General features: G+C 51.4%; 7 protein-coding genes across 7 annotated transcripts; 4 read left to right on the top strand and 3 right to left on the bottom strand.

Moving 5' to 3' along the window:
• Positions 1-20: 20 nt before the first annotated feature.
• phacB_3 (3-hydroxyphenylacetate 6-hydroxylase) lies at positions 21-1,784 on the bottom strand (the record flags this gene model as incomplete). Its single annotated transcript, XM_014685934.1, has 4 exons — positions 21-340; positions 390-508; positions 568-1,325; positions 1,386-1,784. 4 exons carry the CDS (start codon positions 1,782-1,784, stop codon positions 21-23), a joined length of 1,596 nt encoding a protein of 531 aa, XP_014541420.1.
• A 4,269-nt stretch (positions 1,785-6,053) lies between these two features.
• Positions 6,054-7,411, bottom strand: G6M90_00g104230 (uncharacterized protein; the record flags this gene model as incomplete). Its single annotated transcript, XM_066131638.1, has 3 exons — positions 6,054-6,864; positions 6,947-7,076; positions 7,132-7,411. 3 exons carry the CDS (start codon positions 7,409-7,411, stop codon positions 6,054-6,056), a joined length of 1,221 nt encoding a protein of 406 aa, XP_065987608.1.
• Positions 7,412-11,855: 4,444 nt separating this feature from the next.
• Positions 11,856-12,155, top strand: REDAM (NADPH-dependent reductive aminase; the record flags this gene model as incomplete). Its single annotated transcript, XM_014685932.1, has 1 exon — positions 11,856-12,155. One exon carries the CDS (start codon positions 11,856-11,858, stop codon positions 12,153-12,155), a length of 300 nt encoding a protein of 99 aa, XP_014541418.1.
• A 2,098-nt stretch (positions 12,156-14,253) lies between these two features.
• Positions 14,254-15,789, top strand: G6M90_00g104210 (uncharacterized protein; the record flags this gene model as incomplete). Its single annotated transcript, XM_014685931.1, has 1 exon — positions 14,254-15,789. The coding sequence occupies one exon, from the start codon at positions 14,254-14,256 to the stop codon at positions 15,787-15,789; it is 1,536 nt and encodes a 511-aa protein (XP_014541417.1).
• Positions 15,790-16,595: 806 nt separating this feature from the next.
• ANKRD17_2 (Ankyrin repeat domain-containing protein 17) lies at positions 16,596-20,882 on the top strand (the record flags this gene model as incomplete). Its single annotated transcript, XM_014685930.1, has 4 exons — positions 16,596-16,993; positions 17,057-17,326; positions 17,377-17,916; positions 17,978-20,882. 4 exons carry the CDS (start codon positions 16,596-16,598, stop codon positions 20,880-20,882), a joined length of 4,113 nt encoding a protein of 1,370 aa, XP_014541416.1.
• Positions 20,883-21,018: 136 nt separating this feature from the next.
• aprN_2 (Subtilisin NAT) lies at positions 21,019-23,969 on the bottom strand (the record flags this gene model as incomplete). The annotated part of the gene is made up of 3 exons (XM_014685929.1): positions 21,019-22,757; positions 22,844-22,849; positions 22,910-23,969. The coding sequence occupies 3 exons, from the start codon at positions 23,967-23,969 to the stop codon at positions 21,019-21,021; spliced, it is 2,805 nt and encodes a 934-aa protein (XP_014541415.1).
• Positions 23,970-25,032: 1,063 nt separating this feature from the next.
• G6M90_00g104180 (uncharacterized protein) lies at positions 25,033-25,992 on the top strand (the record flags this gene model as incomplete). The annotated part of the gene is made up of 1 exon (XM_014685928.1): positions 25,033-25,992. One exon carries the CDS (start codon positions 25,033-25,035, stop codon positions 25,990-25,992), a length of 960 nt encoding a protein of 319 aa, XP_014541414.1.
• Positions 25,993-27,713: the final 1,721 nt, after the last annotated feature.

Below are 27,713 nucleotides of genomic sequence, written 5' to 3'. Positions count from 1 at the left end.
GCACTCCGCAGAAACAAACCTTATCGTCCAGCCGCATTTCCCAAAAGCTCTTTCAGCCCCGTGGCATCTCTCGGCTCAAAAAGAAGCCCAGACTTCTTCGGCGCCATAGCCTGGTGCGCAGCATCAAAGCACCCCGTGATGGGATCAGCGTCGACCTCCGTACTCGCGCCAATCTTGAAGCTAGCAATGATGCGCAGCAGCACAATGTAAATCTCCCTATTGGCAAGCGTATAGCCCGCACACATGCGGTATCCCAGGCCGTAGCTGAAAATGGGAAGATCGGGGTTCTCCAGCCACCGCTCGGGGCGGAAGTTGAACGGGTCGCCGTATACCTTGGCATCTAGGGGACGTAAGCTCACGACTTTTATCTCGGAGACGGGGACACTGACCTCTATTGCATGCATACGTGTTCAGGATGACGGTGTCTCCCTCGGATATCGTCCTGCCTTCGTGCTGGATGTCCTGGACAGCTAAGCGAGGGAGGGCGAGTCGCGACGGCGTGTAGTATCTGGAGTACATAAGTTAGCAACGGCTACAATGAAGCACACAATACCATGACAGTCGCACCTTAGACACTCGCGGACCAGGGCTGATATATATTGCACCTCTTCCGTGTCCTTGTACACAGAGTCGAAGAGCTGCTTGTTGTCGGGGTAGACTTCGCGAATCGCCTTGTAAGCAGTTTCCTGGATTTCCGGCCGTGCCGCAAGAAGCGTAAGACTCCAGTGCATGGTGTTGCTGGCCGTGGCTAGCCCGCCGGACAAGAAGGTAAGAAGCACGGTGGAGAGCTCCTTTGTCGGGAGGGGATGGGGGCTGTCGAAGTTTTTGGTGTAGAGACACTCTTCGTGGCTGCCTTCCTTCATCTTCTCCTCAATCTCGCGGTTCAGCCGGCCGACGTATTCGTCTCTGCGCTCACGGAGCCCGGTGGCGCCCTGTTGATATGTGTTGAAGGGCCACACTCGGAATATGGATATGTAGTCCTGGAGGTTGTCCGTCATGCTTCGCAGACGGAGGATCTGGTCCTCGATGTAGATGATCTCCTGGGTGAGGGGGTCGCCGAGGTACATTCGTCGGCCGTAGCAGATGCCCAGGGACAGACTGAGTGTGAGTCTCTTGATGACTTTGGAGACTTCGACCGGGCTGTGTCCCTCGCACCCGTAGCAGTTGAGCTCGTCCACCAGATGCCGCGTCTCTAGATCAATCTTGTCCAGGTTGGCCTTGACGGCGGGCTTGCTGAGTTCCGCGGCCGTCGCCTTGCGGCCTCTTTTCAGGGCATCTCCGTACCCGGCAGTTCCAATAGTAGGTCCGAGGGTTCCAGCAATGAGCTAGTTTCTCTGTTGTTAGTTGGGGTGTTGGTTGGGACGGGATGACGACAGGCACCGTACCTGGTGGAATGTATGGAATATAGGGCGCGATGACAAGGCTGCTGCGCTGCCGGTGAAGATGCTCTTGGCCGCTGCGGCTGTGTTCACAACAATCACTGGCAGGTTTCCAAACTGCACTTCGATGACGTCGCCGTATACGGCTGACCATTCAAGGAATTGCCTTTCCGCATGTTGACGATAGATGGACGGCAGGTTGCCGATGATTGGCCAGACAGGAGGGCCAGGGAATTTTCGTAGCGCCGACTGTCTTATCCACAGGATATAGACTGCCGCCGAGCCTATCAGCAGAAAAAGCACGAGTCGTGAGGGAGACAAGTCTATGGAGGGGGTGTTGTGTAATTGGGTTGCAAACTTGGCAACGGATGCCGAAATCAGCCCAGCTCCGTCAGAAAGCCCCATGGTTACAGCTTTTGCAAATGATGGCTAGGAGAATGATGGAAAAGGCACGCTGAGACGTGAGGTTTTCCTGGCTCAAGCAACCTGAACCGCATCAAGGACGAACAGGTTTTATAAACGTTGTCCGAACCTCAAGTAAAGGCCGGCTGAAAAAAAAAAGGGACTACATATCCAGCGTTGCATTCATCCCACGCGTCCGAACTTCAAGCAGAGTAGTACTGCATATTGACGGCCATCCATGAGAACACCTACAGCAAGTGCTCGTTTGCATGGTTCCCCCACCAAGGTAGCATCACGGCATCACACTGAACCCGCATGGTTAAGCGTAATGCGAAGAGTAGGTTGCACCATGACAGGCCACTATGCCGCACGAGGGCATTGGCGAGAGCTGCCTTTGGGCAGTTACACACAAGAACATGAATCATTTTTGTGCCAAAAGCGGAGCTGGTTCATGCATGAAAGTTGGTCAAAACCGACTGACCGATTGATGCCAAGGTCTCTCGGTTCCGCAGGGATATCCCCCATCGGAAGAGAGCCGATGGACCAGTCACTCGAGTCGGGCGCTCAGCGAAGCTGCTGCGCGTGCAAACAATCCATGGAACAATCGTGCTGACCCCAGGCTTGCTAATAAATAGCCGCCAATTTATCCGTGGTTGCCCAGGGGGCCTCGTTTCACAACGTGTAAGAACCTATTATAGCCCCGACCAGAATGCGAGGCCGTCGGCGCGCTGCTGCTGGCCGTCGGCCTCGTCGTCAGGACCGGCCGAGGAGCCCTTACGCCAGGCAGCAGAGCGCTCATATCGACAGTGACGTAGCTGATGCGGCCGAGACTAGGTGCGAGTTTAACTTTGTGAACCTGACTCGACGGGCCACACGCCGGTGAGGTCATTGGCAATCAAGCTTAAACCAGACAAGAATAAAACAACGACAAGGATAAAGTCTGCGTCTGTGCTCTCTTCTCCTTCTACCGAGCAAACTAGAGTGTATGTATGTACAGCAGAGACAGACCGACAAGTTGACAACTCTGCGAACCCACCGTGGCGTCTTCGTACGGAAAGCTTGTTTTACACATCATCAATCTCAACCCCTAGTATTCGGTAGCCTCTACGAGAGTTATCCCGACCCGTAAAAGCGAGCGAATGGCGAGTGGCGAGCGGCACATGGCACGGCGTGCGACTATGAAACGTGGGCCAGCGCCCGGCGCGCCGATGCCGTCATGGTGACTGATCTTACATGTAGTATATCTCGGCAGCTAAGAGAAGCAAGATTTGGCCTGATATCAAGACGCGAGTCAGAGACTGCATTGCTTCCGCTGCAGGTAATGATCCGCGACATGGGTCGGTGTGACGGATCGCGATGGTGCCAAACTAAATTCCCTTTTCGGCGGGGACGAGATTGCTGATTGCCGCCTTTCCCCAGTTTGAAAATCCCACATCCCCGTGCTCGCTGGGGAGAGACGTGAAAAACTTGGCTCTCGTGTTTGTCGCGCGCGTCTTTGTTGCGGTGTAGGTTTCAACTTTTTCCATCCAGCAGCCGGGACGGTATGACGTCGCCGCCATTTCGAGTGAGCGCGCCAGTGCGCGACAATGGCTTCGGAGATGGACTTTTAAAAATGTTCAGATGAAAACAAAGCCGCGATCTATTATCCATTTCATCATGGTATTGTCCGAAGCCCTGGGGGCCTTCTTGCACAGACTTGCGTCGCGCGTCCACTCTCGCAACAGTGGACACTGACTGTCCCCTCGTATCTTTCGGATAAGCATCGTCGATCAAACAAGTGGAAACGTCTTAGTCTCGGCGGCCAAGTCTTAATGAGGCATTAACGCGACCCCTGGCTAGCGTTGTATTCCAACATTGAAGGCCAGGGGTGGCTTGCCTCGCAACTCTTCGCTTATCAGGGCGAAGGCCTCCTGATCCGAGTCTAGGGGCATTTTCTCAATGTTATCACCGCAAGTGGTTGATCGCCTGAGGAACCGTCACAATGCGGGGGATGACGCCGTTGACTGGATAGCATTGTCAATCCTTTACCTAGTGTCCCATTGGACGAGCCGTGCGATTTTACGACCATATAGTCGGCCGTATCTCGAGCTTCCGAATGGGATGACACGGTCTGCAGGGATAGTTGAAAGTGTATTTGGCTAAACAGGCTAAAATTTCCCAAGGAATCTTCTATGGAACTATTTAGTGCAAAGGCACGCTGAATAACATGGTGACTGAAACATGACTGGCTCAACCACCTACCCCGGTGGGCATCTACAGCCCGACGGTTTATCACATGCAAAATGCCTGGTACCAAACCTCTAAACGGCTGCGCTTATTCGCGGTCCGTAGGAATTTCGATGCCGCAGGTTTCACGTCGCTGTGCCTGCCCGTACGGCGGCAGAAAGGGAAAGGGTAGACGAGGAGTGGGCGAACCCCTACAGCCAGCATGTGAGTTGAAACTCTATTTATAAAAGCGACTGCCGGATTGGTGTGCTGCCGTGGCGGCAGGATATAAGAAGATTCAATTCGTATAGGCGCCAACTATTGACCCCGTCGGCTAATGCAACGGCTCCAGTTGCCGTCAAACTGGGCGGCATCGACTCGAGAAGACTAGCTGCGTTTTGTGCATACAAAGGCGTGCGGCTCCCCAACCCCCAGTCCTATGGAGATGAGAGAACGTTGAACCTTGGTCAACGTCGCGGCGGTCTGGTTGTCTTTGAAACTTGATGCTTTGATTGGATTATCCGGGGGAGCAGTGGGCATTGGGGAGTGCCAAGGGCCGCAGCTCCGGGGAGGCTGGAGCCCATGAGTTTCAATCTTCTCTTCATCATGGCGCAATCGCTGACTGGATATTTAGTCAAACGGCTCTGACTTGCCGTCGCACCCGTGAAATGGTGACAGTCGCGCTGAGCAGCAGCGAGTCCCTGGATGGTCATAGAGTGTGCGAGCTCACCGCGTTGTGTACTCGACAAAGTTTGCCCAGGCATTGGGCCGCGAAGCCCCCGGGAGAAGATTTGTCAATATGTCCTGACAATGTTGAATCAGTTACCTGCGGCGACGTAACCTCGTCGCCGCGGTTCCACGACCAGTGCGTTCCGGATCCGCCGGGGTTGGCGGATGCTGGACGCCGATTCCCGTGGCCACGCATCGTGCAGAGACATTGCGAAATTCCACTGGGAAAGCTCGGTTTTCAGATGGTGGCGGAGTGGGTGCGATACTGTGGGCTTTATATGCCGTGCATGTTATATAGGTTCGGCTTCCCAATAACGGTTATATAGCCGGACGTGCCCTCGATAAGACGCTGTTTTCATCCCACCCCGGCTCATCCTCTATCCCACCGCTTCAAGCCGCGCCATGTTGCAAATCAATGCATTGCAATAGCATAGTTTCGAAGCGCTCTTCAAGACAGTGCTTGCCATCGTGCGCCTCGCCACATACGTGCAGCAGCCGGGGTATCTGCCTCGCTGCCTGCGCTGCCCCAATCGGAACGCCCGGCGGCAGCTTCGGACTGAGATTTGTTGTATTATTCCCAGGACCTAATATTGCCAGAAGGAAAAGCATTTCGGGCCCAAAAGACGACATGCTGGCGAGGGTCAAAGTCTGCATTCCACGCCCATGGCAGCCGGTCGTGTAGTTAACCGCATGTTGCTCCCTCCCATTGTTAAAAAGGGAATTCCCAACATCTCGCTTAGCTGACAATCTTTTTCATCAAATCGTCTTCCAGTCCTAAAAACATGGACATGCAAACAGGGAACATGTTCAACATGCCGGTATGGCATTTGACAGACGTAGTCCACACTTGTTCATACATTCTGGGCGACGAGGATTTGCTCACCTGTATCATACAGCATAGCCTCGGGAAAGATGACGTTGAATAACCCGACAGCGGGTAAATGCCTGCTGACTCCGCTGTAATAACCTACGATGCTGACATGTCCGCTTTCCTACATTCTACGCTACACATAGGTTCTTCAAACTGAAGTGTCTGCTTCTTATCCGCCCCAACGTAGCTCTGTATATATCCACAAGTCGCAGCATATAGAACTCTGTTGCCTCATCAGTCCAAGTAAGAATATATGTAGGCACACTGTGTAGCCACGCTCAGGTCGTATTTCTCACCGCAACATGTACCCAATACTGACCATTTCCCAATCAAGAGGCGTGTAGCAGCACAAGGGCTGAATTTACGTGCTTCAAGCAGCGCCATTCGCGCTCCGCAATATCGGCCCTCAGACAGATCAGCCGGATTCCTTCTGTAATCGACATACACAAACGAGGATCAACACACCATCATTGTGCATATTTGGTGTAATACATCGGAACCCGGGGCGGGTTTTCCGCATCCAGCTCCTGCGGCGGCGCCCATTCCACCGCAGTAGGCGGGTGACTGTCCGTCGTAGACGCGGCAAACACATACGGACTATGACTAGAGTAGCTGCCGTGCCGATTCGCGCCGTACGCCGACTGCGGCACGAACCCCGACGAGGACCTGGCATCCGACACCTCGGCCGTGAGCGGCGTCTCAGCCTTGGCCCGTCTCTTACGCCGGAAGAACAGCCACATGCCAGCCGTGAGGAGGGAAGCGGCCGCGGCGCCAATAGCAATGCCCGCTATAGCACCCCCCGATAGACTGGAAGACCCGCCAGCGGGAGCAGTAGGCGCCGCAGTGGACGAGGGGGACGAGGCCGTCGACGTTGTGGGCAGCACCGGCGTCGGGGTGCTGCTCTGGGTGGTTGCGTTGGAGAGGCCGTACGGCTGGATGTTGTTGTACACGTCGCAGTTGGCGTCGGGCGCGGCGAGGGGGCATTCGTTTGCGAGGCAGATGGAGTAGAGCTCGCCGTTGGCCGGGGGCGCGCAGCGGATGTTGTACCTCGCGTTCATGAAGGTGGACAGCGTCGCGGCGTCCGTGTCGGAGAAGCCGTAGTACTTGCTGGCGGCGATGAGCTGCTCGATAAAGTAGCCGACCTCGGTCTGGTTCAGGTCCATGAATCTGTGGACGTAGGCTGGGGTAAGGGGAGTGAAGCTCGAGTCGAGAAAGGTCTTGTATTGGCTGCAGCTGTAGATTTTGCCAAAGACGTAGTACCAATGAGTGAATAATTTACTAGTTGAAAGAAGACGAATAAGTGACTGTATTCTAGGTCGAGCCGGAGGGGCAGAGAAACACAGAGGGATATGGAGCTTACTATTGATTTGTTCCGTTTTTAATGTCCGCAGACTTGGTAGAGCCGTTCAAGAAGGCAATGAGCGGTTCAGTGCCGCCGCCGTCAAGCCAGTCGACCCCAACGGCTTGGTTATTCAGGTTCGTCGTTGCCTCTGTTGGGTGCCGTCAGTTTAGACTGGTTGGAAATGTACTGGGGCGTCACCATACTTGATCCGTCAAACCACGGCCGTAGGTACACATTGTAGCCGTTAAACTGTCCGGGGTTGAAAATTCCTGTACTGTTTGTTGCCGGGTTTGGGAGCGTATTGCCACCGGCGTAGGCATAGGCAACGATGCCCTGCATTAGACGCAGCTGCGTCGTGCTATTACTCGCACCATAACGTTGACTGGCGTAGTAGTCGCAGATAGACTGGTCATTGGGCCGATCAGCAAGAATACCTCTTCCTAGGAGCAAGGTTAAGAGGGCGATGACTCGTTTGCGCAGCATTTAGGGCATAGTCTTGCGGCCAGCACTCATGAAAAGGTGTGCATTAACAGCGAGTGATATATGGGTAGCGGAAAATAAAAGTAATTTAGACTATTAGGGGGCATTCCCATGTTATACATGCGAAAAGACGTCATATTGGGCAAACAAGCCAGCACTCGAGTTATCGAGCCGGCAACGAGCCTCTCGGGGACTCGATTCAGCCTTCCACATCGCCACAGTCTCGATCCAAAAGCTGTTGGTGTCCATGTCAACGCCGGACTAGGCATTTATACAGCGAGCGATACAAGAAGGGCGCATCCATTGACCAATCTCTGTCTAAGCAGGGTCGCAGCTTATACCCTTGCCCCATATGAGGCAATGCTGGCTTGCCATCGAGGGCCGTCTACGAAACGTTCCAAGTCCATGCCGGCTATGCAGGCGACCGAGAACCGTCAGCACGCGTCCACTAAGGCTTTGTTTCGTCTTGGACAAGGCCATAGTTCAACATCACTCGCCGTTCATGGGGACAGTGGCGCCACAGTTCAATCCTGCACGTATGAAGCTCTTGATGGCTGGCGTGGCTTGCTGCCTCATGTGGACGGAACTTGCCGACTGTCATAGGAAATGCTGCAATGGCCTGTTCTTCGCACCTTGGTATTGGGTAGGAATCGAGTCGATACGCCTTGGCACGATGGATAGTACGCCACCTCTTCCATCTCAAAGGGACTAGACTGTTCCGATTGACATGTGTACAGTCCGCACCTCTTCTAAGCTGATGGAACTGTTGAATAAAATTCGCGACTCTCGTGACTGGCGCATGGTTACCTGAATGCTCAAGTAGACCGGGGTACTGAGATGCGAGCCGGCAGGTACACCGATGTCTACGATCTTAAGGATCTGGAGTGTTAAATGGGTCCCAAACGTACGGCGTTAAATTCTCGCAAATTCCCAGCCATGAGATACTAGTTGTTTACACCGTACAATCTGCCTAAGCCACCGGCGACTGCGCCAAGGCACACCGCGCCAAAAACTGCACAGTACGAATCCCAAGAGCGTTTTCCATCACGAGATGCTTCATTCAACTCGATTCGTTCGATTCGTGAAGAGGGTACCTGTTGTGGACATATATCTACAACCGGTTGAACCATCAAGAGGCGTGTTAGAAGCCACCAGCCTGGTGACGGATCATGCCGGCAGCCCGTGTCATCTCGGAATAGTGAATATAAGACTTTAGTCGCGTTACGGTGACAGTTCCGTCTGGGTAAACGTCGACTAAAAAGGCGACATCTCCACATAGCTCTTCCGCCCACCGTAGACAGGTTCAAAAATGTTCCACCATGTATAGATGTTGGCATTGAGAACATGTCATGTGCGACTCTGGCCTGTCTAAGGCTATTAATTTGCTTCATGTCGTCGAGATTACGTGTTAAACTCACATTAACTTTATTTTTCTATACACCCACCTAGGCGTACTCTAACCGCAGCGTAGTCTTCCATTAATATAGGCCTGATTGTAAACTCCACAGTGAACGTTGAGAATCGAGCGGCATGTATTCTACTTTATCTTGACTCGACGTACTATTCCGCCGTGCTCTATATAAATACGGGTATTTCGACTTCGAGCTTACTACCCTCCAAGTGACCTATCATATTCCCTTCACCGACAGACATCATTGCGGCAACTAGCACCTAATGTGAGCTCTATGGTGTGACGTCCAATCCTGATACCTCTTTTCATCGGATACCAGTCTACCAGTGGAGTCATCTAGGCCGCATAGGAAAGGACATCTCTCAAAAGCCTTTGTTGCGAGGCTGCTAGAGAGGAACAGCGCAAGAATATTTCCGGGAAATGCCCGCCCGAAAGCCGTTACTTTACCAGTCCCTCGGAGATGTCGAGGCCTTGGAAGAGTAGTAAAAGGCTGTTGCCAGGCTGACAGAAGGGGCGTGGCTGTTGTACGGCATCTTAGAGCGGCAGCAGAGTATGGGCCTTAAATGGCATCACTTGAAGCTACATTCGTGCCTAGTTACGTTGCTCAGAGCTGCATTATGCCGAGTTTGCCGAGCAGATTGAGGTGGAGACAAGAGCATGACGCTTGACGCCACGCCGTCCTCAGCCCTATTACGTGACTGTTGCGAGGATGGGGGCATCTGGGTTAGGGTTAGGGTCATGCCGAGGTTTATATCAACTACTCTGCACTTCACAGGACCGGACAGATGGTTGTCTGCATTCCTGTCTGACTACTCATACGACCGTTTCGCTGCTGCATCATGATTTTTGACGTGTCTATATGCCCATCGACCTGTGCCTACCATAAGCAGAGGAATCGTAGCTGAATCGAGTTCAAGCTACGCAGAGGACGTCGAAGCATGGCTGTTAGGACCGAGGGCTACACAGAGCAGAAAGACTTAACCTATACATTTCCCCCTCGTCAACGGATTTAACCGCTTCTCACCAGCAATGATTCTAATAAAGTCAACCGCGCCACAGTGCCACCTTGTTGTATGACTTACACTGACGTAGAGCATGTCTCTATGGGATGTTATAAGGCCTGGGCCCTGCAGTGTGACGACAGAAGCATGAAGACAGGTTGGAAGGTTGCAATGAAATCACCTCCTATTAGATCACTAGACCAATAAATATTTTGTTTGGCTTGCCAAACATCGTGCCCCATTTTCAACACATAGCGGCTGTCGAGCGAAATAGCAAAACAATGACACAAAGAAATAACACCTAATATTACTCCATATCGCCATCCTGCGACGATCCTACTCTCTTTTGCTCTTCTTTAGGGTCCGAAACCCTGGGTTTGGGCAACAGCAGTGTTTGAATGACGCACAACGCATAAGGAACTATATACGTCATCCCTTTTACGAGCCCATCAAGCCGAACACTCCAGCTCAGACTTTGCGCCATGATTAGGACCGCCAGGAGCGTTCCAACGGTATACATAATAGACAAAGGACTGTAGATGGTTCTAATCTGACTGGGCTCTACCATGACGCTGATAATCGAACGCATGAATGTTCCAAATGTTACACGGAAAAGGCCCAACAGATCGTGAAGTCCAATAAAGGGGCTTCGCCGATACAAGACTTATTAGTTACACAGCTAGAACACGTGCCTAGGCAAGGACCCTAGGCCTAGGCGTTCCTTTTATGTATATAAGGCGGTCACCCTTCTCTCCCTTTTTCGTAGTAACTCAAGACCTTAGAGACCCTTCGAGATTATTATCGAATTGAGCCCTTTTGCTCCAAGCCTTCTATGTTGAACCCTTGTCACACCAAAGGAGCTGCCTAGGGTATAAAGCTCTATCCCTAAGAATTGAATAAGTACAATCTCAGCAGGAAGGTTTGTTGGGTTATAAACTTACCAATGATGGCCACCCATAAACTAGAAGCTGCTGCCAACACAGCATACCCGAGCGTAAGAAAAATAATGCTCATACGTGCCAGAGTCACATCTTTAGACACCACGTGCATCTTCACTGTGCCCTCGAGGAAATTATCAAGGGGGGTTGAAACCAGAGTGCTCAAGACAATAGCCGCCGCGGCTCTCCAAGACAGAAGGTAGTTTGCCTGGAAGCATGTCAATCAATATGGATGCTATATGCCCCTGAATGAAATTTTTGCTATCAATGTCCGACATGTTAACCAAGTTACGACTCCAGCATACGTTATAGGGGGCGTTATAGCTCAAAACTAGGCTTACCTTGTACTACTCTCGCCAACGAGATGAGGGCTTTTCGCTCGATAGAAGGAACCCCTCCTACGAGGCCTACGATGTAAAAAGCAGCAGAATCGCACACAAGTTACAATTCGCCTCGCTGTTGTCCAAGCCATGATTCATCACCGCCCAGAAGCCACTGGGCACATCAACGGCATGCTTGATTCTACTGGATTACACAAGATACATAAGCAAAGCTTGGAGCTGCTTGCCCGTACAACACAGGAGATAGCTCATGAGCAAACCTCCGAGAAATACAAAGAGCCTTCACGGTGATGGATGTGTGACATGTACGATTCGCGGTGGGTTAAGATATTATGTTTATATAATACCTGTGTTATGCTTATATGATTATTTATCTTAGGGTGAAATAAAAAAGACTTAAAAGTACATAAATAGTAATTATTAAGCCAGATTCAATTCATACTTACCGTGATGCTCCGAATATATGCTAAGATAATGCTCCATTAGAGGCTCTGCTCGCAACGCCATGTCTTCTGTCACATTTATAGGCATTGGCAACATGGGCGCGTTCCTCGCCAAAACACTTTTCAAAATCATATCCTATGTAGTCAGTCTTCGGAACCGAACTACACACCGACCACAAGTAAAAGCAGTTGTCGACGGCGGAGCAGCGTTCGAGCCCACCACATCATCGTCATCTGCGTGGTCGATCACGACATCATCTATCGTGTCCTGGAACCGATCGGTTCGTCTACTTCGGCGCTTTCCAACAAAACTATGGCCAATGTCACCAACGGCACCCCGAGACAGGCTTGGGAAATGCAGGAATGGATCAAGCCCCGTGGAGCAGGGTACTATTTCGACGGCGCCGTCATGATTCCGCCTCAACTAGTTGGCACCGAGCACGCCTTCTTCTTGTACAGCGGCGAAGCGGAAGAAAGCTTCACCAAAAATGCGGCACATGTCGTCAGCTCCCTTGGCTTCGCACAATATACAGCGGCAAACCTCAATCCAGCTGCTGCTGCGCTGCCTCACCATAATAAACAGTGGTTCATATTAGATCTGATGCCAACGTGAGCACTTGCCATAGATGCAATTAAAGCTATCAGTTCCAGGGTAAAGCCTTTTAAAAAATTTCGTCTCCGAAGGCGGCCTGGGGCGCCTTTCCGCGATGTCGTGATGCTATAATTGTGTATAGGTTAACCTTACGGTGTCTGGCAAATGCCTACAGCTCTTGACAGCAGAAAAGCTGGACGGCATATCTGAACCCTTAGTGTAGTAGCACAAGGCTGAACCTTTTGATGGGGTCAATTCAAATGTTTATTTTTAATCAACTAGCTCTAAAACATGTCACGCACCCAAGAGTGCAAATATGAGCGCAGTTTGGAGGAATGGGTACGGCACATGATTAATTTCACTGGATCACAAGCTTGGTTTCTTCAAGCACATGCATTTAGCTTTTTAGCGCAAGCTACACTTGAAATAATTAAAAATAGTCTTCAATAATTATAAGCAAGTGTATTGATCGAGCTAGTGGTATTGTATGTGGCTCTTGCTATTACCTGTATCAACCACTTGCGAGGTTTACATGTTGAAGAGGTAGGAGCTATAATTGATATTCGCTCTAGATCAAATCAAGTTAGTCCATTCTAAAAAAAGGATACTTTTTGTTTCCCCGCCATTCCTCGAGTTGGCCCGCGACCTCAAGGCCCGGTCCGGCATACGAACCGTGCATGCAAGGCTCTCGCAAGAAATTCGCCCATGTTCCCCTTCTCCAGCGTCATGGCTTTGCACTACGAGCCCTTTGTTCTGTTTGTGTTTCGGATTCATGTCCTGCTGCGGCCGGCGTTCATGTGACCTTGTGCAACCTGGTCCTGCATCCCTGCCACCGCCGGTGCCTTGGTTCGGTCCCATTCCACCTTGCTCCAGGTTCGCAATGCCGTCTAATCTTGTTTCGTCCAAAGCTCTAGAAACAGAGCTGCTGGGGGTGTTTATGGCTCGTACAAGGCCCGGCAGAGGAGACATGAATGACGGGCGCCCGCTCGCGTCCAATGGCGCCCGATGGCAGAAGGATGAGAACCAATCTCCCGGGTCACCCATGCATTGAGCTGTCTGGTTCGATTCGTGTGTCCATGGAGCGGGTCAGGGCCGGTGTTGGTCCGTATGTACATCCAGGGCAGACAAACAATGCGCCCATCGCGTCCACCAATCATGAGGCTTGTTGGCACGAGGGCACGGTCGTCGTGTCTGATCTGGTGTTTTATATAAATTGTCCTCAATGCTCTCCGGGTGAATCAGGTGGCCAGGAGCAACAATGGGGGAGCTTTGGCCGCGGCTCCAAACAAGGAACCAAATATGACCAGTATTCCCATGTTTGAACCATTTGATACAATAGTTTATGCGAAGGGCAAAGATTCATGCTTGGCGGGGCGATATCTCGGCGAGCGCCCGATCCCGATCCACCACGCCAACCCGTGGCTTGACTGGAAGTGTTCTAGAGACATCAATCTTAGTTGGCCATCACTAATACCGGACCTTGTCAAATCACAAAGCCATCAGGGGGTCAAGGGGCTCCCCCCACCTTGGGAACGAACGTATAATGCGACCTGGGCTGCTTTCAACAGCCGGCCATGGATGGGACTAGTGTCTGGACTCTGCCATCTCGGACCCAGGGGTAAACGTGCTAGTTCCAAACTGGACATGGCTTCACGGCGCCGGCTGTGATTTCTTTTGTCTCGTCTACCATTGTAGCAGCGCCATGATCCCAAGTGGCGTCCGTGGCCGTTGGCGGCGGAGCCAAGGGACGGATACAGGGTTTGGCTTCATCATATCAGTAATTGCAGTCTTTTGCTCTTGACACGGAGCCAGGGAGCAAGAGGGCCTAGAACCCTCGGGAAATGATGGCCTTGGGCGTGCATGATTTGATCTGCGACATGATTGAAGCACGTTCGTTCTAGCGTGCATCTTTAGATAGACACATAAGTAGGGGACAAGACGCCGTACGAGGAGGAGGAAGGGGAAAGAGAGAAAGAGCTCACTTCCGGGACCATATTCACGACCATCTAATCGTTTTGCCGGTGACCATTCAGTAGTATCGCACAACTAAACGGGCATGTCTTTGTATGTACGCCTGCGCCATTGCTAGTTTCAACCACACGCCAAAAAGTATCGAGACATGTGCGTACACGGCGGCGGATTTTTACAACGAGCAGCGCGACATGCCTGCCTCACGACCCTGGGCGTTGCCGCCATATATGGCTCCGTCGTGGCGGCCGGACCCTGTGATATATACGGATCCCACGGCACGCCTTGCATCGCGGCGCACAGCACCACGCGCGCTTTATATGCCAAGTACTCGGGGAGACTCTACCAAGTGAGGCGCGACTCCGACCAGGCGACGACCGACATCACGACCACGTCAGCCGGCGGCGTAGCCAACTCCGGCCACCAAGACTCGTTCTGCGCCCGCACAACCTGCGTCATCACCGTCATCTACGACCAGTCCGGCCGCGACAACCACCTCACCCAAGCTCCGCCCGGCGGCGCCGCGAGCGGCCCGGAACCAGGGGGCCACGATTCCCTCTCCAGCGCCATTGGCGCCCCGGTGACGCTCGGCGGCGAAAAGGCATACGGCGTCTTCATCTCGCCCAACGACGGCTACCGCAACAACGCGGCCGTGGGCACGGCGTCCGAGGACGAGGCGCAGGGCATATACGCCGTGCTCGACGGCACGCACTACAACTCGGGCTGCTGCTTCGACTACGGCAACGCCGAGAGGGACAACCGGGACACGGGCGACGGCAAGATGGAGACCATCTACTTTGGCGACGGCGGCTACAAAGGCTCCGGCAACGGGCCCTGGGTCCAGGCCGACCTCGAGAACGGCATCTTCTCCGGCAGCACGGCCGGCAAGAACGACGGAAACCCAACCGTATCGTCGCGCTTCGTCACGGCCGCGGTCAAGGGCAAGCCGGGGCACTACGCGATCCGCGGCGGCGACGGCGCGTCCGGCACGCTGTCGACGTTCTACAGCGGCGGCCGGCCCAAGGGCTACGAGAAGATGCACAAGGAGGGCGCCATCCTCCTCGGCATCGGGGGCGACAACAGCAACCGCGCCCAGGGCACCTTCTACGAGGGGGCCATGACCTCGGGCTACCCGTCTGACGAGGCCGAGGCCGAGGTGCAGGCCGACATTGTCCGGGCCAAGTACGCCGTCACCTCGCTGACCAGCGGGCCGCGCTTCACCGTCGGCTCTCACGTCTCGCTGCGAGCTACCACGCCCTGCTGTACGAGTCGCTACGTTGCTCATAGCGGCGGCGCCGTCAGGACCGAGGAGGTGTCGTCGTCTAGCGGCGACCAGCTGAAGCGGGAGGCGAGCTGGGTTGTGCGCGCTGGGCTGGGCCCCGGCGACTGCCTGTCGTTTGAGTCGGTCGACGCGCCGGGCAGCTTTGTGCGCGTGTCGCCCGAGTTTCGCCTCGTCGTGGGGGCGAATGATGACTCGAAGGAGTTTCGGGAGCACGCTACGTTTTGCCCGCAGGAGGGGATTGCTGGCAAGGGCAGCTCGTTGCGGTCTTGGAAGTATCCTACCCGCTACTGGAGGCACTTCAACAACGACATGTTTGCTGCGCGGAATGGGGGGCCTGTGTACTTTGACGCGCAGTGGGTGTATCATGAGGATGTGACGTATGAGGTTGGCGATGGCTTTGCTTAGTTGGTACGGTGGGTTGGATAATTGGACAATTATTAAAGATGGATTGGTTTTGTTATTTAGACAGCGTTGTTTGGTTTAGAGGTAGATTCGCATGATTCCCCAGATTTTATGATGAGATGCTGTAATACAAGATAATGGATATTCAGGTGGTTGTCTACTTTGCGTGTCAAGTGTCAGGAGTCGTCGCTTTTTTGCATTCAAGTGACTATACGTAGGCATGGAAGTACGCAGATAAGTGTTTCACGCTAGATTTCTACGTCCAGGTAAAACCCGCAGTGAGAATGTGACGAGGGCAAGTAACTGGGCTTGGCACGGGTTAGTTCATGTATTCATGTAATAATTAACCAGACTTTAAGCTATTAAAGATCCTTGGTTTTTTAACAGGCCTCAAGGGACCAGAGGTTTCTAAAAATACAAGAATTTAGTAAGGGCTAGTGCCCAAGGCAGCCCTCGCTTAAGACCCAACTGCGGGTTCTCGTGATACTTGACCTTTCTTTGTTGTCGTGTAACCTTTGTAGTCCGAAGCCTTTGTCCAGGTCTCGACTGTGTGACAATGATTGTGATTGGCCGATATCTCAATTGACCGACTTTCCACGTGATGCTACGGATTTGTGAAGTACAATCTGGTTGTTCAACAGACCACATGATCTATGTAATATTAGTCATCTCAGAGCTGACACCCTGCTTATGCTCCTTCATCATGATCTGGTTCAGGTGGCTTCTTGGTAGTGACGATAGATAAAAAAGCCTTGAACTCTTTTGTTACATCAACACACCTGTGTACGGCCACCGGTCGCATATTGCTCATGGACCCAAAGTCGATAGCTTCCAATACAGCATCACTCCTTGCATTGAGCATTCAAGTGATTGCTGCGCTGCATCGCCACTGGGACCGGGATAGTACACCCATCGTCGACCGCCTATTGTATGAGCTTGCTCGCCTTCGCACGACGCTAACATATTTGGAGGAATCGTCGCTGCGGAGCAATATCCCGATTGTTGTTGGCGACCTGCCCCGAGTATTCAGGGCTTTGAAGAATGTCTTGGTTGCCCTGGGATCCAAGCTATTTGGTGATGACGAGTATGGGACGGAGTGGCAATCCTCCATGAGCGACCTGGAGCCCTTTGCATTGCCACTCAGCAAACAAGAAGCCGAAGCCATCTTTAATGATTTTCAGGTTCACATAGCACGCCTCAGGGCATCGTGAGTGATATAATTCTGTGAAAGATAGCAATGCTGCTAAGCTAATGACAATACTGTTATCAGGTACCCCAGTTCGCTGGCAAGTATTCCGGATGAGTCGATCAGCCGCATGCCTTCCGGAGGTCTTAACCGATCGCCGCTTTGGAACGCTTGTGCTGAATACAACGAAATACATGCTGCTTCACAGAGCAGCCGCGTCCAAGGGTCTGGTGTATGGCTACTTAGCGATTCCAGATTCCGCAACTGGATGGAGAGTGACAGAATCGACATGAGCCGACATGAAAACGTTATCTACTGTTTCGGACGACCTGGTTCTGGAAAAACTATTCTTGCGTGAGTCAGCATTTCGCGATGACATATTTCGTTGCTAACTGTGCAACTAGCTCTGCAGTCATTGATGAACTGAAGAGCTTGCGCCACCATTCTTCCTTGGGTTTGGCTTATTTCTATTTGAGCTACCGGAATCCGACTTCTGTTTTCAGTATTGTGCTCACACTGATTCAGCAGCTGTATATCCAGTCACCTACTTTGCCGACAGAGGTTCTAGCACTAGAACATCGTGATATGCCTTCGGTTACGGAACTTACGGGCGTGCTACTATCTCTCTTTGCGAGGTTCCGCAAAGCCTTCATTGTATTGGATGCTCTTGATGAGTGCTCTAGCGAGCATAGGTTAGGTCTGGACGCCTTTCTCGGATCTCTTCAATCTTCCCATGCTCGTCTATTTGTGACCTCTCGCCCATCTCATGGTCTACGTGACTTTGATCAATGCGTCAATATCCACATCACTCCCTCGTCGGCAGACATGAGTCTCTTTGTTCGCTCGAGGCTCAGTAAGCTCTCGGAACGAATAACCACCTTCAGCAGGGCGCAGGAGTCCAAAATAGAGGAAGAACTTGTGGCCATAGGAAGCAAACATGGAATGTAAGTTTCGCCTTACTACGTCGAGACCCTCATCCCGCTTACGTGTTACCATTTGCAAAAGGTTCCTGCTTGTTGAACTACAGCTCAACAGCATATTCAAGTTATCTGAGAATGGGTTGCCAGAGGGCTTCAACATTGACGACAGTCTTCGCAATCTTGCCGAAGATCTTGGCCAAGTGTATGATGCGCAAATCAATCGAATCATGTCGCAGTGTACGGCCGACTCCAATCTAGCGAAGCACATTCTAAGCTGGCTATTTTACAGTACGGGTTCAATGCCAGCATCCGCACTGGAGCACGTACTCAAAATGGAAACCAAAGACTGGCAAGAGAAACCCACTGACTCTATTGACATTCCTCGCATTGGAAAGGTTTGCTTAGATCTCGTCCGTTACAGCTCTAGCACCAAGTCGGTTGTCTTTTTCCACTTCTCCTTGCAAGAACACCTTGAGAAGGCGTACAAGTTGAATCCAGGGCTGCTCATACCGTCTAGCGTGCTTGCGGCGGCCTGCATTAAATATCTCAATGGTCTAGACTTGGCACCTCCGGCGCTCACGTCTGAAAAATATCGCCAGAGGCTCCATGAATACCCATTCTATGAGTACGCCGCAACCAATTGGGGGCGGCTTCTGATGTTTGACAGAAAGGTTGACTTTGAAGACCCAGCGCTAAAATTACTGGTGACAGACGAAAGAAGGAGGCTTGCTGTAGTGGAAGCGCTATTCTGTGAGGATGCAGAGTTCTTCCGGGATTCACAGAAAAAGCGAGTCGGAATGCTGCACTTTATTACCTATTTCGGGCTGTTACAACGGGCTTCAGGTCCTCCCAGATATCTCGCCAAGGGAAACATAAGCAGCCGAGATTTCATGGGCCGAACGCCAATTCATATCGCCACCATGATGGGTCACGCGGTAGCTCTCGAGGTCCTTTTCGCTTTACCAGAATTGAAGGGTCGTGATCGCATTCATGAAGCCATCACATCAGCCGACACCCTACGAAAAACTGTTTGGCATTATGCTGCTGAAGGAGGCGATATAGATGTAGTGAGAGTCCTCGAGAAGAAGCTGCTTTTCCTGGACAAATGGGCTAAGCCTGCTGATTTTGCGACGAGGGACGACAAAAGCTTGACACCTCTATCATATGCGGCGGCTCATGGTCACTTGGAAGTTCTTCAACTCTTCCTACAACACGGACTCTACGATGACGAGATAGAAGACGCTCTTCAGAATGCTATCCATGGTAGACACACAGAAATAGTCAGAGCCTTGCTACTGCATGGGGTAGCACCAAAATATGAACATGTAGCCGCAGCGAGTGAGATAGGCAGCATGGACGTTATCAAGCTTCTTCTGGAATATGGAGCGGAGATTGAGGGTCAAGGGAGCGGATCCGGGTCCGCCCTTCATAAAGCTGCCCGGGCTGATAGAGGAGTGGTACTATCAAATTTGATATGGAACGGCGCAAGCCTAGAGGCAACTGATTCAAAGGAGAGGACTCCATTGTCAATTGCCGTCGAACACGCTAGTCTTGAGGCAATCAAGGCTCTGTTGGAGGCAGGGTCTAGTCCAGATGTCCATGTACTCAAACACACAAGCGACAACAAAACAATCAGCGTGAAAGCAGCGGTTTGGGCAGCGGAGCACGGGAGGGCCGATATCTTCAACCTTCTTCGGCGAGCTGGAGCCGAGTGCTCTGAGGCACTTTTCCCAGCAATCGAGAGCGGTCACACCGATATTGTTCGCCAGCTCCTTATCTCTGGAACTATATCCGAGCTAGACGAACCAAAAAGAGCCCAGGCAGTGTCACTTGCCATCGAAAAAGGGAATATTGAAGTGGCCGGCCTTCTTGAGAGCTGGGAGACTCGAAAGTCTGGCCAAGTACAAAGCAAACGGTTGCTGAAAGAAAAGGCTCCATTATACGAGAATATCGACACAGACTTTCATAATTCCACACAAAGATCCAGATCAAATATCCGTTTCACCGAAGCGGTTGAGTCTATCAACAACCAAGATGACTCCCCCCCATCTCAAAAAGCACCCGCGCTCTCAAAATCTCCAAGCTCCCAGTCAACAGAAACTGAGAAAGTCATAGACAAAAACCTATTGTCAGAAGCGGTTCTAGCAACTACACCGATAGTGTCCAACTACAAGGCTGATGAGGCGTCCAGTGACACTGGGGTTGAGCAGCATCCTCACAGCCCACGCGATATGTCTAGGCCGCAACTTCGAATCTCATCCATGGCGACACCAGCTGGAAGCAAAAGATCCAAGACGCCATTTATTCTCATAGAATCTCCAGTTAGCATAGGTCGCATCCAGCTTGGTACTCTCGTACGAAATCCGAACAGTCCCTTGCAGGATTTTGTTCCATCTAATCAACAAGCCGATCTCCGATTGCTGATACCAGAAGATGCTATCCACGAGCTGCATCAAAGCGACTTTCAAATGCGGAGAGAGAAAAAGAAGCAGTCGTCTGTCGGGATGTTTCTCGGCTTTGGGGGCGCGGAGGCGAATGCTGAAACAGAATCTCAAATGGCAATGAAATCACCACATGTATGGCGAGAGCAACTTGTTCATCACGACCGGATACTTCACCACATCCTGGCCGAACCCCGGTATCGGCAAGAGTATGTCCATTTTATTCGAAAGAGGGAGGCCTATATGGTAGTGGGTCTCTTTATCATGGATGACTCCGAGGTTACTCAAGGCGACAGGATTGGCAGCGCCTTGGAAACGCAGCCTTTCGTCCCAGTGCCAATTATAGAAGCCAATTTGGCGGGGTTTACGACCAAAAAGTCTAGCATGGTCACCGCACGGTACAAAAAGGGACTCATCCATGCAATACAATATCGGAAAGTCCGATTGAAAACTTCATATCTATCTAGGTTCCGGCCGGAACACAAACGAGACATACAGGTAGAAATGGGGCCCTATGTGACTGGACCAGACTATGTCACCGTGTTTTGAAGTTGACTCGGATAGTTGGAGTGAGGGCTACCGGTATAAAGGTTTCGTAGCATTGGATATTCCACCACACAAGTACCCTCTTTATATATTAACATGACACTATCATTGTTTTCCATCCAATACAATTTGATCGAAACTAGGCTCGTCCGTCATCTCTAATGCCTCTGTACTTGCCTTCTATCCAGTCAAGAACTGAATCTCCTTCACCCCATGATGGCTTCGCTTTCTCGTCCTTGAAAAACACCCAGGGACGAACATACTTTCCGTCGCTCATCTGTTCAAAGATCTGCTTAACAACATTGACTTGTAGCCTATGGTGGTAGTTTGGTCTCTTGAAATTCTGTTTCTTGAAGAGCGCAAAGCGGTTGCATGACAAGACAAGCGACGCCACGCCTGCCGCAACCGCCGTTGCGACCGAAGGACCCGAGACGTTGGGGGCATCATCCAGCCCCCCTAGATATTCGGTGTGGGCTACAATCCTTTCGCCCGGGAAGAGATGGCGCGCTTGGCCCTCGAGAGTGCCCGACGAAGCCGCCCCAGTGCCATCAGCGGACCCAATGGCAAGCACATTGCCGTAGGCAGCCGGGATCGGCTTGATTTCCGTGTTGACGCCTTCGCCGCGCACGCTGGCGAGGATAACGGCACCGCTCGCCGCGGCCTTATTCACAGCGAGCTCCAAGTTGACGTCCTCCTTGTCCAACGTTAGGGAGAGCGATATAATGTCGGCACCGGCAGCAACTGCCCAGCCCAACGCCTTGATTATCCTGGCGGCGTTGAAATCTGACCGGGAATCACCCACCTTGGCCACGAGGAGATGACAGTGCGGGTTCAGGTCAGTCACAATCCGAGCCATCTTTGTTCCGTGCGGGTGCCTAATGTACCACCAGTTGCTTTCGCCGGTATGCGACGGAACAAACGAGGCGCCCGTGATCTTGTGACAATGGATGGATTCAGGATCAACGCCATTGTCGATGATGGCTACTCTGATGTATGGTGTGTGCTTCCTGCTTTCGTCTAGGTCGTTGCACAATATACCTTTTTCCAGCCTGTCATTTCGCCATGCTTGATTGGCAAAATCCCTATGTATGCTCTCATACGCCAACAGGAAGTCGCCGAGCTTCGTAACCTCCACCGCTGTGGTCTCGCGGCGCAACACGGGACGTTGGTCTGTAGGGCTGAGGTCGGACCAACGTTTCGGGGTAATTTCGAGTTGAAAGGTAATAGCATTGCTGTGTGCCGTCTTGAATTTATTGAATCGTTCCGTCGCCTCTGTTGCATATGTCTCACAGAGTGTCATGCCGACAAACTCCTTTAGAACAAAGATTTCAACCTGTTTCAGTCTAGTAAATCTGCCAAGAAAGTAAAGGCTCTCTTCGCTAGTCCAATAGGCCAATGCTGGCCATCCTCGCGCATACAACCTTAGCGTTTCCAAGTCGGGGCAAATCGGGGTTTTGCTCTCATCACCGCCATGGAGCACTTCCAGCGATAGATCAGGGCACCGCCAATCGAGGACGGAGATGTTGAAGTCTTTCAAGCAGGCCCGTATGACATTTTCAGCGTGCGGGAGGTAGCACGAGTCCCGGATACTGAGCTCATAGATTCCCTCGACATGTTTTGTCTTTTGCAGCCAGTTCAGGATGGACCACACTTCGGAACGGATCAGCGTTGGCTTGCCGTCTGTTCGAGGAGCGGGCAGGTCCGTTATAGGTATATCGACAAAAATCAAGCTCTTCTCAAACATGAGCTGCAACAGAGCATTTGATGGTTTGTCATCGGGTGAGGTGTAGCTGTTGGATTTCTGAATGAGACCCAGAAATGACTCCGCGTGTGACACCCATGAGCCAAATCCTCCGAGAGAAAGGCTTATTTCTTTTCCTTGACTTGTGTATTAGCCCCAAATTGCCGATCGACATCCGCGCCGGCTCCGAGCGCGCGGTACGTGGTTGAAACAGAGAACCTACTTTTATCTGTGTCGATGTCAGAATGCGACGTTTTTTCAATCCATGACTATAGTGGGAAAAACTCACCTGGCACATCATCTATCAAAGCCCTCACAATTTCTGACGTGGACGGTATCGATGAGTTATCCGCACAGAGACGATAGTAACGCTGTCGCTTTTCTGAGCACATGGAAGGAAGTGTTCGGAGTATAATACCGGCCACCCTGTCCCTGATGGACTCGTCAGAATTGTAAGACAGCACTGGCTTTTCCTCCTCGTCAAGTTCTAGAGCTAGCTCCGGAAATTTATCCAATAAGGTGTTGACTATAAGTGTTTCACCGTCTTTTACCAACTGGTGAAGAAATCCACGTTTCCTAAAAAACAAATCATGGCACTCGCGGGCATTTTTAAGCGCATTGATTAGTCTCTCGCTTTTTATTTTCAGCGCATGCTGAAGCACACTCTCATCCATTTCTTCTGGCCGAAGCTCTATAAGTGTCAGAAGGGCCTCACTGGATCCCTCGTTCAGAACCCACTTCAAGAGTTTGCTGTCGTTGATTGGTCGCGTGTTGTATCTCAGGATCTGGCGGACAAAAAACAAGGAGTCATTCTCAACCGCAATTCTGAGAGGCGTCTTGGATCCCTGGTTATTTCTGACATGCAGGAGTTGATCAAACGTTTCATTGTTTTGCATGCTAGAAAATATTGTTTGGGCGAGTGCCTCTGAACGGGACTTTGCCGCAATATGAAGGACGGTTGGCTGGCCATCGTGGTGCCGGTGGTAAATGACGTCCGGAGACTGGGTTAGGATACAGATACTAATTTCTTCGGCTACACTACTGTGGACCAAATTTTCGTTCTCGTCATGCCGATAAATATGGCTGGCGGCTGCTTGTAGGACTTGGAATTTATGCGCTCTGTCGCCCCATTTTAGTACGGCATGGACAAAATTCCTCTTGGTTTCCCAAATTGGGACGATTTCCTGATAGACAGATGCCGGCGGCATTTTCCTGATGGTGGAAAGAACTCTATGGAGCTCTTCTATATCATTCTCGAAGATGGCATTGGATACGTGCCCGAAACGGTATTCCGGAATGTTTGGAGAGTGCCGAGTGGTCCTGGGAGCCGCAAAGCGTTGGATATCCATCGTTGTTAGCTGGGTTTCGATTTATCAGAAAGTGACGTTAGATAGGTAGTGTCTTTTAGGACAATCAAGCGCCGTCCTGCGGGATTCGGTGAAGAGTCAAGTATTGTTGCCAATGATGGTGGCGAGTCCGATCGACCAGACTCTTTTGCCCCCTAGCAATGGGCTTTGGTGGCACATGCATAGAGCTGAAAAACCTTGTCAGTTGAACAGTGCCCAGTGGCGCTTGAGGCTTCCCCGAGCTGAACGAAGACGGCCGATGAGGCAGACAGTAGCAGAGCCCCAAGGCAGACCAGACGTCGACCGTACAGCAATTTAGATGGCCCGGGGACGGTTTAAATTGTGCTGGTCCCTGGATGGTGCAGAAAGCGAGGTTGGTGCAAAAAGCGGGCCTTGAGCCAATCAAAAAAAGAGTCAACTGGTATTGATGAAAGTATGGGGTCAATCATTATATAAAGATTCGAGAGAGAGGCCTCAAGTGCCGCTTTACAAAGCAGGGAAGGAAGGAAGGAAGAAAATACAGCCACCTACAAGAATTAAACATTTACACGTAAAGATAAATATTAATAAAATTTCCACTACGGCCCATCAGATACATGTACACCAGGCATGATGAATGATGTAATCTTTTTATAGAAATTGATCCTTAATGTTACGTCAACTGCTGAACCGTGCCCACACAGTTGAAGGCTGGCTGACCGGTCAGCAGCTACCTGCAGTGGTCAGCACATGCAGATTCCTGCACCGGTCTGGACCAGCACTGTTGAAGTCTTGCCGCTCTGATAGGCTACTGCCATTGATGCGGTGCAACGAACAAAGTGGCGGGAGCTGAGCGAAATCCAACTAGGGCATGGCGCTCGCAACAAGCTGCATGTGCCCGAGGAGAGAGTCTGGTGTGGCTGGGTAAAATGTCGACGGTTGTATTTGAGTGAGCACATGTCCTGCAATCTGTCAAGTATTTTTGTTCTTGCACGATTCATTCAGCTTGAACATTGCAGCAACAGTGCGTTCGACTCCAGAAGACGGGTAAAACGAAAAAGAACAAGAAAAGCGCTCGAGACACGCCATGGACTCAAATGCCCTTGGTCAAGAAAACCTGCTTAATGGCTTCGAGTTCGACGTTTTCGAGGCGTCACTCGATCAAGGGCAGACTCGCAGCGACGAGCCCGACGCGGATGCCCAATGCAGCGTCATCACAGACCGCGGCCGCCATAGCAAATACAAGGTACAAGCTCTCCTCAAAACGTGTATACACGGGGTGTTAGATGCCACGTCCAAAACGCCTGCGTCCTTGATCATTGTCGACTACTTCCTCTCCAATCTGGAGGAACAGGGGCGCTACAGCTCCGTCACGACCACTTTCGACTTTGAGCCGCATGTGGAAGACGAGCTGGGCCTTGGAGACGGGCATGGCAACCCACTCGATACCCCCAACATCACGGCGTATGCCCCGTTTGAGGCTGTGCGCTGGGGCCAGACCACGGCCCAGGAGAGCAGCAAGCACAACTTGGACGCCTCCATTGAGCCCGAGGTTGAGGGTGCCAAGGCGGGCAAGATTGGATATGCATACGAGAGTACCACGTCGCATGAGCAGCGCTACTTTACACAAGGCCTGGCAGGGCGTCACTATGTGCCCAAGGGCCCGGCTCGTGGCGTCGCCGATCAAGTTTGGTGGAATATGCAACACAACTTCAGTCAGCACAGTGGCGTGCCACCGCATTTTCGTACGGCAATCCTGCTAACCAGGCGCTCCGAGGCAGCAGAAAAAAAATTCATTGCCCACTTTAAAATCGCTGTGCGTGGGGGGTTCTGGATGAATATGAGTGCCCTCGTCGACGTCTTCTTACGTCGAAGTGTCCAAGATAGACCTGTCGTGTTTGATCCTAGCATTCGGTTCATGGGCGATGAGCTAGATGGGATTGAGCCCAATGCCGACGGTGTATACGAGCTTGGTCGCCTGGCCGTGGGACGAGAGTTGGTCAAGCTCACCGGCATCTGGGGACTGTCTCCGTTGCCCAAGGCTTAGTGTTGGCTTTGATCGTCGATAATAAAAAGGGTTGTTTTCGAATTGAATCGGTGAATACGGAGTAGTGTATTCATTCAACCTTTTAAGCGAGTAAACTGGGTGGATCGGCGATGAGAGCACTTGAGGGCACGATTGGGCCCGTTCCCGACCTCCATGTCGCTGATCTAGGGGGCCCACAGTTTCTCGTTCTGATTGACAGCATCATAACAATCCAATCTGGACAGCGCAGTGCACTCTGCATGCCTGATCAGAAATCTTGGCTGTGGGATGTACACTTCATCAATAGGGTGACTTATTACCTGGAATTTCTCAGATGAAATTTTGTTTAGTTTTTCCAGCTTTGCTGATAACCGCTGTAAATGCCCAGTGCTGGTCTTTGATGAGGCGAGGGGAATGCGTGATGCAGGCGGAATAACGGAAAGGCTAGCGGCTATATATGGGACCACAGTTGAGCGGCATATGGAGGACCCACCAATGACATGGATAGATGTGGTGGGTGGACCACGATGGCCGCGCTAGTCCGAATCCAATCATTTACCAGTCCTTTGAGACGAGTCTTTTTTGTGATATTTCAACGATCTGCGTTGCTGCCTCTACAGGACAAGCGTTTAGATTTTTTCTCAGCAAAGGTCTTTTAAATATAACAGCCTGTGGATGAGTCTGGAAGGAGCGCAGTTGAATGGCCTTCCATGGGCTCTAATAGTTTCTTCCTTGGAGCCTCGTTGAACTATCGCCGATCTTGCCCCTATAGATGGAGCAATCAAAGAGGGCCCGTTTCAAGGACAACCTCTAGAAATGCATAGAAGCAGCTTGGGCAGTCGGCTAAAGAGCCACTTGCTTGATTGAGTCTGACGCTCCATTCGGCCGGGGCGCTTGCTTGCCTATTAAGAGTATATAGGGAGTAAATGCAGCAGTACTTTGGCGAATACGTCCCGACGTCCAGCTTGTCAGTGTGCCTATTTGGCTTTCTCTCCATGGCCTTGACAAATATCTAAGCTATTTTTGCCCAGTGGAAAAGTTGTTTCATGCTTGTGTAACTTCTATATTATGGCCGACACATATAAGAAATGCCCGCCTACTAGTATTCGGGGGTGTGAATGTGCGACTGCATCAAGCATTCACAAGTCTTTGCTTCCTATTCACTACATCACGCATTTGCACAGTAACTTGTAGCTTAGGCTATTTTAGTATTTCTCAATCATAGTATGCTACATCTGTGACAAGGGCTCGGAAAGAGGGCTTGGAGCAATAGCTCAATTCAACTAATAACAGTCTTTAGTATCAAAGGTCCTTGGTTTTCCTTAAGGCCTTGAGGGACTAAAGACGTCTATTTATACAAGAAGTCGGTGAGGGCCTTCTGCCCTAATCCCGTGACCGTAGCCCTTGTGTAACAGGGCGATTTCCGTGTAACAACATCAGCCTAATAAAAAATTGTCTCATGCTGCGTAACTTGTATACTGTCGTTCATGCATATCAGAAAGAGTTCTTGTCCAACCCTCCATCTACTCCACGCGCCTTGACGTCCGTAAATTTGTTTTGATAACTAAAAAAAGGGGCCAACAATTTCGGGGTGGTGATACTTCATGCCATTGCACGTAATTGATTGTATGCCATCTCTATTCACCCACTAATAAAGTCCGGTGGACTTGACGAGAGCGAATGTGTGGATAAATAACAAAAGTACAACAGAACTTTTTATTGGCTTCAAGGGGACCAAAAAA

Source organism: Metarhizium brunneum, chromosome 6 (assembly GCF_013426205.1).
Source record: "Metarhizium brunneum chromosome 6, complete sequence".
Classification (NCBI taxonomy): Eukaryota; Fungi; Ascomycota; class Sordariomycetes; order Hypocreales; family Clavicipitaceae; genus Metarhizium; species Metarhizium brunneum.
This window is presented reverse-complemented; position numbering and strand designations above follow the sequence as displayed.